General features: G+C 25.2%; 2 protein-coding genes across 2 annotated transcripts; both read left to right on the top strand.

The window, feature by feature from the left end:
• Positions 1-4,670, top strand: LOC127072289 (uncharacterized). Its single transcript, XM_051012589.1, has 5 exons — positions 1-265; positions 1,017-1,302; positions 2,014-2,113; positions 3,279-3,434; positions 4,572-4,670. Exons 1-5 carry the CDS (start codon positions 1-3, stop codon positions 4,668-4,670), a joined length of 906 nt encoding a protein of 301 aa, XP_050868546.1.
• Positions 4,671-7,161: 2,491 nt separating this feature from the next.
• On the top strand, positions 7,162-13,693 carry LOC127072288 (odorant receptor 4-like). The gene is made up of 7 exons (XM_051012588.1): positions 7,162-7,173; positions 8,492-8,939; positions 10,251-10,536; positions 11,321-11,420; positions 13,120-13,230; positions 13,310-13,465; positions 13,581-13,693. The coding sequence occupies exons 2-7, from the start codon at positions 8,708-8,710 to the stop codon at positions 13,629-13,631; spliced, it is 936 nt and encodes a 311-aa protein (XP_050868545.1). The 5' UTR covers positions 7,162-7,173; positions 8,492-8,707; the 3' UTR covers positions 13,632-13,693.
• Positions 13,694-16,090: the final 2,397 nt, after the last annotated feature.

The raw sequence follows: 16,090 nt of genomic DNA, 5'->3' as shown, positions 1-16,090 counted from the left end.
ATGGCAATTTTCACTGAAAATGTATTACTCATAATGACACTAACAAAAATAACGATGTGCTGGATTAACAGACAATCATTAAGACGCTTGCTAATCGAAGTACAAGATAATTTCATCGTCGACAATTACAATACGTTCGAGAAGAGATTCATTTTGATGAAATATACCAAATTGGCAAAATATTATTTTTTTATAGCAGTTCCAACGATGACTATTGCCGCTGCATTTTATTACATCCAGGAGTTGATACCTAATGTCAAGATGGGTAATCGTTTTATTATATTTATGCAAGAAATAATTTGATTAATTACTACTTTATCAATTTATGTACGTATATAGATTGATTATAAAAATATGAACATTGTTTATGATTTGTTTCTTTGTTAAGAGCAAATAAAAAAAAATTTATATGTGCATGTAGGTTTGTTTATTAAGCAAAGTTTTATGATTTGTTGTGAAGAAAAATATTTTAATAATGCGAAATAAAATGTCCAACTTTCGCTTGAGATCAGTTGTTCAATGACTCTTGTATTTTTTTTTAGAATATTGTATGTTTTTTAACTTTCTTTTTCATTAATTATTTTCATGGTATAATTAATTATTATTCAAATTAATAGACTCTTTTGAAATATAAATAATCTTAATATTCAATGCAAAAATGAAAAGAATATACGAAACACTCCTACAATAATTATGGTTACTAACTTATTATGGCTGTTAATTTGAAAAATGAAAAACTTTTAAATTAAATTTCAATAACAATAACAATAATAATAATAGTTTAATTAATTCGATAAATTTTCGAAATGCTCAACATTTTCTTTTACTTAGAATCAACATATAATCAGAATTATCGCATGAACTCGAAATTCATCTAAATTTCATTTTCTGAATTTAGTATCTGAAATTCATACATAATATTATATAAATCATACATGTATTATATACATTATTATGCACGTAGTTTATATAAATTATATATATTTTTATTATCTATTATATTTCATTCGTTACAGCAATGAGTAATTCGTCATTGAGTTACAAACTACCGTACAAAACACGAACCATTATGGATATACGCGACGTTAGGATCTATATTTGTCTCTGCATTTATCAGTTTTTGGTACCACCGACTATTGTACTAGGTTTTGTCGGATTTGATTGTTTGTTTACTAATCTCGCATTTCATATTACTGCACAATTTGGAATTCTCAGTTGCACTGTCGGAGAAGTTCTTGACGATTCTAATGGTTTTAAACGTAATATAAGGAAACTTGTATTTCAACATTACAAATTGATAAGGTAAAAATCAAGATGAAATTTTTATTGATAATAATTACAAATTTCTCTGTTCTTTTTTACGAATGCAATGCAACATAACAATTGAAATATAGACCATGTTGGTGACGTGATAGTTGATACAATGCAGATTACAAATTTTTTTCCATAAACTCGGTCATTTTTGAGTAAAATATTCTTCGAAAATGAGTTATTCGTTTTCGATATGAAAATATTTAAAAAATTATAGTTATTTTATTTGATGTAAGCTTTCAATATCATTTTTAGAAAAGTCAACTTTCTTTTTTTAAAACAAAAACCAACATTTTTTTTTATAAACGTCGACTTTTTCCATGGGTACAGAAAAACACGTAACTTTTGTTTAAAATATTCTTTCCAAGATTGAAATCAATAGACTGATGTTTAAAATGCATTTAAAAAAAAGATGCATTTGATTGTCCAATGAAATATATATTGACAGAAATAATTAATGTTATTTTATTATTAATTATTTTGTAGAAATACATCAGATATCTTCTCTGTAAGATTTTTACGTGACAATTTATTCTATACGAAAAAAAAAGATTTAACTAAATAAATAATTATAATCTCAGTAACGAATGTATAAATAAATATTGTTTATATATTTTTTTATTATATTAAAACTATTATCATAGTTTAATATCTTAATGAAACATTTGAATATCTTATATATTTTATTAATCTTTTTTTCAGGCAAGCAGAAACTTTGGAAGATAATTTTAATGTAATAATACTGCAACAATTAATGGGAACGACGTTACAACTTTGTATATCTGGTTATAATACACTTTTGGTATGTATTACATTATGTGATGTTTATTGTTGTTTTTTTATTGTTTATAATTTTTTTCAGGGCTCAGTAAAGAAAGAAGGAATAACATTGATTATATTCTATTCGTATGCTTTTGGTGTCCTCAGTACATTGTTTATTTATTGTTACATCGGCGAGTGTCTTATTCAGGAAGTAATTAAAATTAACTAACGAGATACAGGGTGTCTTATTTAATTTGATTGTCAGTAAGATTGTTTAATTGCCATTAGCAATACTTTAATTTCAAATAAATATTCGGTAGTAAATTTTTTATTATCATTGATTTATTTTTATTTTTATTTTACAAAAACAGAAAAAAGGATTACTTTCACAAACAACAATGTTTATTAATACATTTGTGATATTTATTTTGTAGATGCAAAATATGCACTTGAAAAAAAATGTGGATATATTTAGAATTGTTCATTATTTCGCTTCATATAGTATTATTAATAATTTCTTGATACATTCACTGATTAATTATTAATTATTTATTTCAAAGTTTTAGATAAATTGATTAATCATTTTTGAAACGTAAAAGATGACATAAATAGAATTAAGTTATAAAATTGATATATTGAGAGTTTTATATATATTATTTTTTATTAATAGTTTATATTTTGACTATATGACATTACCTTCTAAACTTAATAACTTTTATTTAAAATATTTATTTAAAAAAAGCAATCAGATGCAAGAAATTTGGTCATACCGTTTATAACTGAAATACTCTATTATTTATATCTTTTAATTTAACATCAGTTTATTTTATATAAATTTATTTATTATAAATTAAAAAAATAATTTATTTTTAATTTAAGAATCAATAAAATTTCATAATAAAAATATTCGATAAATTCTGTTTAGATTAACTTTTATCAAAATATTTTTTTTCTTAGATTTTTAAAATATCACTTTACAATATACAATTTAAAAAATATTTCTCATCGGGCAAGTTAGAAACTTTAGTTGAACTGAACCTGATTTGGATTTATTAAATATATTTATAACTTACAGGAGTAATCCTATAATATTTGAAAACAAAATTTGAAAAAAAAACAAATTGATTGCGATCAAATTCGATATAACACTCTGTAACATATCAATTTCTAGGTATCTAACCCTTCAAATTGTTTTAAAAATTTAGAGTTCGAACCTGAGCAATGCATTTTATCGTTACGAGTGGTATAACGTATCACCGACCAATTTAAAAATGGTTAACATTTGCATGTTGCGAATGAAGAAACCGCAGCAACTAACTTCGGGTAAATTTTTCGTCCTATCATTGGCCTCCTTTACCGACGTAAGTTTAAATAAAAAATCTACAATTTATATTTAAATTAACATTACAATGTGTTATTCGTTATCCTGTTTTATAGATTCTCAAAACTACGATGGGATATTTGTCATTATTACGAACACTTATATGAAGAATTTCCTTTTATCCTATTTGATCCATTTATTATTAAGGTCACTTTTATTTTTCATAATAATTTAATATCTTTCTATATCAACTGATTCAATTTTTAATAATAAAAAAATTCATATATATATATATATATAAAATTCATATATATACACATATATGATTCAAATCATGTATGAAGCTTTTTTTATTTTCCTTACTCTGCTTTACAATTATTGTTAAATCCAATGAAACAAAAGTTTCAATGAAGTATGTGTCAAAAAAAAAAGAAAGAAAAATGGATTTTATCCTATATTTTCAAAAATAAGATAATTTCATATAATGATTATTAGTTAAAATTTTAGTAAAAATTTCAGGTTATAGATTATTCAAAAATGGCGCAGTTATATCGCCTTAATATTTTATTCCGGTTTTCAAGTGCTTTTCATTTTATCGCAATTCCACCGCAATAACATTTGCACGCGAAATATTTAAAATATAAATATTTAAAATTTACTAGTACTGAAAAAAACTGATAACAAATTGCCAAGTACGAAAAATATAAAACAGAGCATAAAAACTCATTTATAATAAATTGACAAGGAGTCCATTGGTAATGTATAAGTAGATGCAACGATAACTAATATTTCACTATTACAGTTTTATAAATGAGCATCCTATACATCATTATTAATTACAGGATCCAGAATTACGGTGCAGTTGGCAGCAAGCAAATATTAAAAATTAATTGATACTTTTGACTATGAATATAAAGCTTTACCGAAAAATGTTTTGGAGAAATTAAAGTAAATCCATGAAGATTCAAGTAAGAATACTTTATTGTTATGTTGACTTTGCGGATTTACGGAAAATACGAATAAAAGTTTTAATTACCTTGTGTCGAGACTTTAGCTCGTTAAACTATCAATTGAAAATCCAATTCAAGTGAATATTGATACTTGTTTTTTTAATTAAGAAACTTCATCAATCTTCAAAACAATGCAATCCTTGAGTATGTGTATTTCATTTTTTCAGTTTGCCATACAAGAAAATGATCTTCATACAAATATGGCCGAACGTGACCCTCAAAACGCTTCAAAAGAGTCTTACTTATTTCATAAACATCAACATTAATACCAATTAAACTTTCTTTCGAAGGTTTATTATATGGTCCTGGAATCAATAATCCATTGCAAGTATACAGAATTCATTGATATATGTTTGTAAATCTAACAGGAATCTTCAGATGCATTTTTTTCATAATTATAACCTTGAAATTTGAAATCAAAAACTTTGAAATCTTTACCAAAACCGAACTGTTGAACAGATTAGGCTATAAATTTTTCTGTCATTCTCTGCATTAAATTTTAGACTTCTTGCCGATTCAGCTTTTTTTCGAAGTACTTACATTTTTTTTTTATGCAAAAACGAACATACGAGTTTTACTGACAAGCGGCAAAGAATACATATAATGTCCGACATTTTGTATAAATATATAATTTCAAAAGTACAGCTCGAGAGGAACTTCTTTTACTCTTATATTTTTAAATTAAAAATTATGTTATATTTTATATTAAAAATGATATTAGTTTAAATTATTTTAATTAATTATCATGGAAATTATCATAAATAACTTTTCTGCTTTTCCGTCATTTTGCATTATTAATTTAATCGTTAAAATAAATCCCATAATACAAAGAAAAATTTATATCTAATAAATTAAGCTTGTCTGAAAAAAAAGAAGAAAATATTTGAAAAGTATTTTTTTTTGCTGAGGAATTTTATGTTCTTAAAATGAAAAAAAAAGAACTTATTTGCTTGTATATTTACAATGATATATAATCGGAAATACAAAGAACGGTGGTAGACAATAGTTGCTTCATGATCACAATGTAAAAATTATTTTCTAATCTTTCTGTCAATCTGAAAAATTTCATATAAAAATTAGAAATAAAATATTATGATAATGTTCATATTTATTTGTTTCTCGATATTTAAAAAAATTTGAAAAAAAGATTACGAAGTTAGTCGTACTAAAATTTAATTTCTCTTCTTTTTGTCGATAAATTATTAAATAATTGAATACATAATTAAATTATTCATGTATATTTAATTGATACATAAAAACTAATAAATAAACAATTAAATAACATAAATAATTGAAGCAAGTATCACGAAGAAATAATAGTTTTTCAACAAACTATTGCTGTTCGAAAAAATCTTTTACTAATAATCAATTATAAAACTTAATAATATACATATACATATATATATATGTATGTATGTGCATACGTATATGCGTATAAATTATTTATTATCGATATATTCTATCACACGTAATTAATTAAAATTAATAAATGCACAATTAAATGATAAATAAAACAATATTAATTCAATAACGTTCAATTATAATTTACAAAGTTAAATTCTAAAACATTTTATCAGTTTAAAAAATAATTTAATCTTATGAATGATTTATTAAAAAAAAAAGTTAATAAAATAAGAAGCATTTCTTTTATTTATCCAAAAACCATCTATCGAGAATAATAATTTGTAAAACTGATAAGAAAAAAACTAAAAAAAAAGAAATATTTCTTTTTTGGCCAAAAATCACATAAATGTTTAATACACTTTTCATCATCCCTTGTAACAAAGAAAATAACGTTACAAATAATTAATTCCGTGAAGTATTTACGAATTTTTATTTTCGTTAAAAAGAAAAAAGAAAGAAACCAAATTCTTTTTTTCTACATCATTATGACATTTTTAAATCGTTATTCACGATTAATGTAACTGAAAAAAATAATGTTTCCTTCTTACTCGAAAGTCATGCAATTTCTTATCATTTATTTTCATCATTCCTCAACACGATACCATCTATAATAAAGAACAACGATTAATTTCACGGAGTACTTAAGATTACTTGTTTCAGAGAAAAAAAATTTTTTGTTTAAACCACCACCACTAATTCAAGTACAATCAATGTTTCTCGTTCACTGCATCGCATAGAACTAAAAGCCATAAGAAAACGAAAGGACGATCGAACGAACGAAAAGAGGGGATAGAGACTATAAGATAGTCGACAATTTGATGAACTTCAAACTATGCCTCGAGTGAAGGAGTACATCAAGGGTGAATGAGTAACGCGTTACATCTTTTCTCTCCAAATCATGATTACCTTCAATTTCTTTCCAAAAATAGAAAAAAAAAAGATAGAAAAGAAAAAAAGAAAAAAAAAATTTCAACGACCGATAAATAAAGTTCGACTAGTATTCCAAGAGGGTTATAAAAGTAAATCGATATGTTTCGAGAAATGAATCAAAAGGCTGATATCACAGTTTCTATACGTACTATAGTGTTGAGGGGTGCTGAGAGCTACTATTCACAATCTACCCCCACATTATTCGTAATCGATGATCGTAACAACGAAACGATTGAACTCGTTGTTAGAAAGGGGTTGAGAGACAAGTTGTTTCTTAATATTTTTTTCGTAGATTTGAGATTAAGTATTCAACCAACCCCTTGCACGTGTATAACTCTTTTTCAAACGGAGTTTACTAGGGAGGACGTTCGACCGTTTTCTCGTCAGTCTCTCGCGAACCTTCGAAGGAGTAAAATGGGAAAGAATAGCATTGAAGTAAGATAAAGAGCATGGTTCGGTTTTTTCTTTCTCTTTTTTTTTCTAACCATAAAACGAATCTCATATCTAATATAATGAATGTATATAGTGACGCTGATAAGTGCCGTGGATATCGTGTATTGCTAGGATTTGTTCCATCGATCGATGTGTTTCATTTTTATTTCAATTGGAAATTATTTCCGTAGAATTTTATTTGCGAATTAATTTTTATTTTTTGTATATATTTCTAACTTCACGCAAACGCATTTATAAGGGTTTAAATATTATTAGTTTTTTTTTTATTCTTTGTGTTCTTATACCTCGTAGATAATTTTGTGACGTTTCGCTTGGTTATCTTTCCTTTTTTTTTTTAAATCTACAATAATAAAGCTTCATGCGTTTTGTTTGTGACGTTTGATTTTTGATCGTGAAGAATTATTTGATTTTACGAATGAAAGTTTTAAAGGAAGTAAATTTTTATATTAATATTCGCAAGTAAATGTAATGAAAAATATTAACTGTTGAGATTAAATAATTGCGTACATTTCATTCCGAGAATAATCGTCGTATGGAATTTTATCGGACAATATATAGAGTTTTCGCAGAAAGTGTATTTGTTCTTTTTTTTTTCTTTAACAAATAATAAGCTTCCGTTATAAAAAATACGAGATCGTATTTAAGAAAAATGAAGTTGAGCTTGAATAAATTTAAAAACTTTCTCATAACTAAGAAAATTCTAATAATTAAAAATTCTATAATATATTCCCTTTTGCTATCGGACAATTCTGGTTTGAATAATTCTTTTTAAATATTTTGAACTCGTGAGGTATAAAATTTATAACATTTTAATTCGGACACTCAGTATAATTTAATAAAGAATGTATATATAGAATATATAGATAAAGCAGTATATATATGTGTTTGCGTGTATATATATATATATATATATATATATATATATAATATATATATATGTATGCATGTATGTATATAACATAAATATATATGATTTTTATTTGTTACATTCAAATATTATTATTGAATATTTAAATATTAAAATATTAATCTTAAAAATTATATTAAATTAATATTTCAATATTAATAACAATAAAAATATTTATTTCACATTTATAATTAAATACATATATATTTAAATATATACACACATACAATTATTATATTATATATATAATTATATATATATATATATTATATTATATATATAATTATATATATATATATATATTAAGTATAATAAAATGCATTCAGAATTGTAATGAAACAATAAATTGTAAATTATTTTAACGAATTAACCAATTTGATTTTTTTATTATAGGAAATAGGAGTTGCCAATGTCCTCAAATCATATAATTGGAACACACGGCTTCTAAAATGCGTAGGAGTTTGGCCATTACAGATCTATGATCCGATTTTTCTTTTCTTTTTCCTATATCTTTCGATTCATTGTTCTTTAACATTCGCACATTTGATTTTCTCTCCAAAAACTGTCGACAACGTCGTATCGAACATATCGGAAAATATCATTCTATCGATGACTCTTACAAAGATAACAATCACTAGAATCAACAGGGAATCCTTGGGTAAATTACTGATAGATGTCAAAGAAGATTCATTGTCTGAAAAATACAAAAGTAAGGACGAGAAAGAGATATTCTACAAGTATACTAAATTACCACCTCGTTTTATACTAACAGCGGTCATTTCAATGACACTTGCAATATTGTTATATTACGTGAATGGACTTAAGATTGGACTTCAAATTGGTAATTAAAATCTTTTTTATTATATGTCATTAGTATAATTCTACGTTTTATGTTACGTTTTATTTCTTTCTTTCTTTCTTTCTTTATTTATTATTGAATTAATCGATATAATCACACACACGTGCACGTTTAAGTCGGTAATCTTTCTTAGTATTCTTAATAAGTACATTCGGTCTGATTTAGGAATTTGACATGTGAATACATATATTATTATCATAAATCATAAATAAATAAGTGTGGAAGATTAATAAGTGCAAACATTGGTCCATAAAATTTAATTAATGATTATTTAAGCTCGATACAATGATGTTCGAAGTGAACGATGTAATGAATTTGATAATGATGTTTTAAAATGATCACTTCAGTTGTACTCAAGATTGATAATGCGAAAAACAGCTGATACATTTGTGGTCACTTAATCGACAGTGCTAAGATACCTTCAAAAAATCGGAAAATGTATCTAATCGAAATATTTATACTCCGTATCAATTGTCGAATACGAAGAAAGAATATTCAGAAAGAATTTGCACATCGTAATTGATCAGGCAACGAGTTTATCCATTTCTTTGCATAGTCATTACCATTGATGAGAAATAAATCAATCAGCTGTAACTACATCTAATTATGATCTGACATTGAATAAGGTGCTATCATATATTTGATAGTAACGCACCGTTCATTTTGAGTTATCATAACTAATTGCCGTTCATGATTATTGTTAAAAATTGAAATGATTGCATAATAAATTTTTGAAAAAACAGCTGATACTGGTCAACAATAAAAGTATTATGGAAGATGCTAATGGTTGATTCCGAGAATCAAAAACAATCAAAGATAATAATAAACCAATTTTGTTAAGAAGGTTTATCTAATTCACCGATGTTACATTATTAGTTTACTATTTGTCTAGATCTATGAAATGTTTTATAAAAAATAAGACGTCTTAAAATTTCAGTGGTTTTCAAATTCACCATGAATTTTATTTTTTATAGCAACTTGCATATTTTGATGAGAAAAGATTTGAAAAAATAAAGAAGAGGTGGTAAATACGCGATTGATAAGAAAATAAAAAGAAAAAATTGTATCCAAATGTATGTCTAATTTTAAATTAATCAATTACTTTATGAGTACCTCGTAATATTACACGAGTAATATGTTTCTTCATTGTATCGAACATTAACACTATATGAAAATTTGGGAATATTTGTTTTAATCAACTAATCGAATGTTTTTGTTTTTCTATTTTCTCATATAATTCTTTTTCGTTAAAAAAGTAAATTTTGTTTTTTTTTCTCTGTTTCTTTTTTACAGCGAAGCAAAACAATTCCATGGGTTATCAATTGCCATATAAAGTATTAGTAATCATCGATTTGAGTGATAGTAGGATATACGCGTTGCTCTGTGTTTATCAGACAATGATCATACCTTCTATCGTATTTGGTTACGTAGGATTCGATTGCATGTTCGTCAACTTGTCCACTCAAATAGTCGCACAATTCGCCATATTATCTCACAAGGTGAAAGAAATATTAAATAATCCTGAAAATTATCATGCGGGTATGAAGAAACTTGTACTACGACATTATCGATTGATAAGGTAAATTCAGTTATATATATGTGTGTGTGTGTCTATATATATATATATATATATATATATATATATATATATGTATATGTATGTATAAGTAATACATTGTGTATATATATATGTAACGTGTATATATATTGTACAGATATATATGTGTAGAAAATGAGATTATTTTTTTAATAAATTTACTTATTATTTTTTTAAAATTATTTACACGAACATATATATATATATATATATATATATATATATATGTATATGTATGTATAAGTAATACATTGTGTATATATATATGTAACGTGTATATATATTGTACAGATATATATGTGTAGAAAATGAGATTATTTTTTTAATAAATTTACTTATTATTTTTTAAAAATTATTTACACGAACATATATATATATATATATATATATATATATATATATATATATATATGTCTGTGAATGATTTTTTCGAAAAGCTATAGCTTATTTATTATTATTTCATTGGAAAATTATTTCATTTTTGAGCATTTGTTTCAATTATTTATTTTTATCGTTATTTATCTATTATTTAATTGTCTAATTAATACAAATCTATGTTTATTTGTTATTTTTTATTAATTTAATAATTGTAACATGCTACGTGTCATAGAATGAAGCGGTAAAAAGGAAAACAAGAAATTAAATTTTAGTAAGAATAATATCATAATGATTCTTTTTTTAAGATTTTTAAATAATCGAAAATCTAAAAATTATAGTTAACTTTACTATAATATTTCATTTTTAATTTTTATATGAAATATTTCAGATTGGCGGAAAGATTGGAAAATAATTTTAACATTGTGATTATGCAGCAACTATTAGGTACCACCATACATCTTTGTATTTCCGGTTACCACTTATTAATGGTATACGTATAAGTGAATAATATCTTTTTTTTTTTATTATAAGGACGTACATAACTTTAGAGTAAAAGAACCAACATATTTTTGAAATTTCCTCTACCATTTTAATTCTTACACATGTGCATAATTTATTAGAATAAACAATTTTTTTGCGTGATAGAGCTTACTTTAAAGATTAAATTAATAATTTGTTTAATTAAAAGTAATGAAAAATGGCGGAGAAATGGAAATTGGTATGGTTATACGCCAAAATTCGTTACTTACGATAATTTCCATGACAATTAATTGAAATAAAAGAGAAAATAAATTATACTAATATAATTCTTAAAATATAAGAGTAATACTCTTTTCGAGCCGAATTTTTGAAATTATATATTTATTCAAAATGTCAAATATTTATATATATTTTTTACCGATCGTCGGTAACACTCGCCCGTTCATTTTTCTATAAGAAAAGAAGTAAGTACTTCAGAAAGAAAATTGAATCCGTAAGAAATCTAACATTTAATGCAGACAATGATCAAAAAATTTCAAATTTATCGGTTCGATAGTTTCCAGGAAATTTTTTTATAGAGATTTTATAGTTTTCGAGGTGATAATTACGAAAAAAAAATCTTGTTACATTTATAAGTAAATAACAATAATTTTTGTATACTCACAATGTATTATCAATTTCAAGACCATGTAATGAACCTTCAATCGTCGAAAGAAAATTGAATTGATATTAATGTTCATGTTTATGAAATAAGCAAGTCTCTTTTGCAGCATTTTGAGAGTCACGTTCGGCCATAATTGTCCGAGGATCATCTTTTTCTATGGCAAACTGAAAAACAAGCGGATTAATTTCCATTTTCCAACGATTGCATTATTTTGAAGATTGATAACATTCCTTGATTAAAAAGACAAGTAGCGATGTTCAGTGGGATTTCTATCGTCTTGGATGCGCTGTTGGTAGTTTATCGAGCCAAGGTCTCGACATAAGGTGATTAAAACTTTCATTCGTATTTTCCGTAAATCCACAAGGTCGGCGTAGCAACAAAGTACCTTCATTTGGATCCTCGTGAATTTTCTTCAATTTCTCCAATATGTTTTTCAGTAAAGGTTTACATTTATGGTCAAAGTGTCTTATTCAATCTTTAACATCTGTCTGCTGCCAACTGCACCATGATTCTGGATCGTTTAAATTATAATGATATATAAGATGCTTATTTGTAAAACTGTAATAGTGAAATGTAGATCGAATGAGTCCTCATTGCATCTACTTCTACTTTACCGACGAATCCTCTCTTAATTTATTGTAAATGAGTTTTTATGCTCTGCGTTACATTTTTCGTACGTGGCAATTGTTCATTCATCTTTTTTAGTTCAATCAGTTTTTTTAGTATTAGTAAATTTTAAATACACGCTTGCACATATTATTGTTACGGAATTGAGGTAAAATAAAAAAAGATTGAAAACGGGAAATAAAAGTTATGGGGATCGAATTGTTGTTCGGTTTGTTGTTCGATTATTATAACTATAACTCCGCCATTTTTGAGAATTTTGTAATCTCAAATTTTAACCAAATATTTTTAGTAACTATGTGCATTCAGAACATGTAGAAAAAAAAAAACTAATTTTCACTTCTCTCCAAAAAGTGTCATGTACGTCCTTAATTTATATAATAACAGCTAATCGTTGCTTTTCTTTTTTTCGTTTTTAGAGTAAAGAAACAAAAGATAATATAACATTAGTCATGTTCATTTTGTACAGCTTTTGCGTGATAAGTACACTTTTTATTTACTGTTTCATCGGCGAATGTCTTATTCAGGAAGTAAATGAAAATTTAATTTAATAATATCTTGATTGAAATATTAATTACTTGATTAATGTCATTCGTTTTATTCAATTAGAGTACCAATTTTGGTAACGCCATTTATAATTACGAGTGGTATAACTTACCGGCAACGAACTCGAAATTTTTACTTATTTGTATGATACGAACAAAAAAGCCGCAATATTTAACGTCTGGGAAATTTGTCGTTTTGTCTTTGACCATCTTCACAGACGTAAGTATATTTCGATTGACTTTTTCTATTTTTAAGTTATGTTCCCTTCTGCAACAATATAATTGTTATTTTATAATTATATTGTTATCTTATAATTATTTCTTAATATTTGCAGATTGTCAAAAGTTCAATGGGATATTTGTCGGTATTACGAACATTTTTATGAATAGGACGAAAGTAAAATGGATTAAGTAGTAAAAATTTTTATTTTCTTTTTTTTATATCGACTTCCTTTGTAAGAAGGCAAATATTATCTTTGTACAACGTTGACTTATACTAGTGTTATAAAATATATAAATATAATTTTAAGATTATCGATCAAAACTTTTTCTTTTTTTCTTTATGAACAATATTAGTATGAAATGTCTCATTTTTTAAATAATATGGCTAATTATTTCTAATTCTGTTGATTCCCATGCGTACATATGATAAGATAAAAATAATAATAATAGTAAACAAAAGTTTGTTAGAAAAATTTTTAATAATTATATATGTAGATATATAAATTTAAAAAATGTTTTATATAAAACATGGTGCTCATTTATTTATGTTCAAAGAAAAATTATTATTATTATTATTAATACATATACTTAAACGTAATTAATTAATATTTTCACAGTTAAAAACACATGAGCTCAATTTACTTTTCTTTAATTTCATGTTATTTTTCTTTTTTAATAAATTACGTATATATACGATAAGAAAATTTGTATTGACAGAAAACTTTTTTTTTTCTACTTACACACAAACCTAACCAGTTTTCTGATGAATCATAAATATTATGTTAATATTGTCTTTTCTTTTAAATTAATATAGAAACATTAATTACGGTCCAATTGTCAATATCCAGAATTAATTATTTTACGGTTTCGTTCATGTAACTGTTGGTGAGAATTGATCCATTCATTATTTGCATTCAAAATTTAGAAGCAGTAAATAGATCTTAATTATTTGAACGTCAAAATGTATAAATGACCATTAAATATTTAATATGAAATTAAAATTAAAAAAACTAATAAACAAAAACGACCTATAAAATATTAAAACTCGTTACGAAAATGAAAGAAAAAGTAAAAGCAAATGTTAAACAGAGAAAAGTATAAAAAAAGAAGAACATTTGCATGTTTATAAATGATGAAATTAAAGTCTATGATGAATAAAAGATATAATTAAAAAAAAAAGGATTCTTAATGATATGCAAAGAGAAAAGAAAGAATAATTTGGAAAAAGAAAATCAAAACTCATAGAAAGCAAATTATGTTTCAGAAAAAATATAATTGATGTGTGAAAACAATGAAAGTAAAATTTCAAAAAAAAAGAAAAGATTAATGAAATGCCAATAGACGATAATAATTTACAAATAAGTAAAAGAAATGTTGTGTAATCGAATTGGTAATTAAAAAAGAAAAAAAAGTTTTCTACATTCCCAGATGTCATGCACATTTTTAAGTACTACATTCATCATCTTCTAACGCGACACCCTCTATAATAAACAACGGTAAAGACATCTAATTTCATAGAATACTTATGAATTCTTATTTCAGAGAGAAAAAGAATTTTTTTTAACTATCACCATTAATTCAGGCACAATCACTGTCTTTTCTTCGTCGTATAACACAGAACTGGAATTAACAAGAGAACGGAAGGACGATCGAAAGAAAGTGGACGAGGGGAGGCGGAAACATTTTTATGTTACCGGTAAATTGAAAAACTTCGAACAATTTCCGAGGGAAGAAGGGTAAGTATAGCATAGGAATAGATGTTACTTTTTCTCTCCGCAACTATGATCACCCTCTTTCTTAAAAGAAGAAAAAAAAAGAAGGAAAAAATATTTCAAAGATCGGTAAATCGAATAAAGTTCGATAAGTTTTAGAAGAGGGTTGTAAAACAGGGAAATGTTCTACAAGGTGAATAGAAGCGATAGGAGTACATTTTTTATACGTATTCCAACTCACCACCCACTACCACCCTCCCTCACAATTCTACGTAATCGATAATCATAACAACGAAACGATTGAAGTCGTTCTTAGAAAGGGGTTCAGAGATAAGTTGTTTCTCAATATTTTGTTCGTATATTCCAGATTAACTATTTAACCAACCACTGCATGGGTATACCAATTTTTTAAACATAGTTTACCAGGGAAGATGCTCGACCGTTTTGCAGTTAGTCTGTCGCGAACTTTCGAAGGAATAACATGGAAAAGGATAGCATAGAAGTAAGATAAAAAAAATATACAATAATCGTATATACGACGCTGACGAGTACTATTGATATCCTACGCATTAATCGGAAATTTTTTTTCATCGATCAAAGTATTTCACTATTATTTCAATTGGAAATTATTTTTGTATAATTCTATTTGCGATAATTAATTTTTATTCTTTATATATATTTCTGTCATCATGCAATTTCATTTATAAACGTGCAGATATTATCAGTTTTTTTTATTCTTTACTTAATATTCTTATACTTAGCAGACAATGCTGTGACGTTCCGTTTGATTTTTTCTTTTTTTTTAAATTTACTATTATAGCGTCCCGCAGTTTATCTGTGACATTTGACTTTTGATCGTAAAGAATTATTTGATTTAATTAATGAAAGTTTTAAAGGAAATCAATTTTTAT

The sequence above is a fragment of the Vespula vulgaris genome, chromosome 25, assembly GCF_905475345.1.
Source record: "Vespula vulgaris chromosome 25, iyVesVulg1.1, whole genome shotgun sequence".
Lineage (NCBI taxonomy): Eukaryota > Metazoa > Arthropoda > Insecta > Hymenoptera > Vespidae > Vespula > Vespula vulgaris.
This window is presented reverse-complemented; position numbering and strand designations above follow the sequence as displayed.

Excerpts from the sequence above, each read along its gene's own strand:
- LOC127072288 (XM_051012588.1), top strand. The coding sequence starts at position 8,708 with ATGACTCTTACAAAGATAACAATCACTAGAATCAACAGGGAATCCTTG. Across the intron at positions 13,231-13,309 it reads GCGAATGTCTTATTCAGGAA|AGTACCAATTTTGGTAACGC; the intron begins GTAAATGAAAAT and ends TTATTCAATTAG. Across the intron at positions 13,466-13,580 it reads CTTTGACCATCTTCACAGAC|ATTGTCAAAAGTTCAATGGG; the intron begins GTAAGTATATTT and ends TAATATTTGCAG.
- LOC127072289 (XM_051012589.1), top strand. The coding sequence starts at position 1 with ATGGCAATTTTCACTGAAAATGTATTACTCATAATGACACTAACAAAA. Across the intron at positions 266-1,016 it reads GATACCTAATGTCAAGATGG|CAATGAGTAATTCGTCATTG; the intron begins GTAATCGTTTTA and ends CATTCGTTACAG. Across the intron at positions 2,114-3,278 it reads CTGGTTATAATACACTTTTG|AGTTCGAACCTGAGCAATGC; the intron begins GTATGTATTACA and ends TTAAAAATTTAG.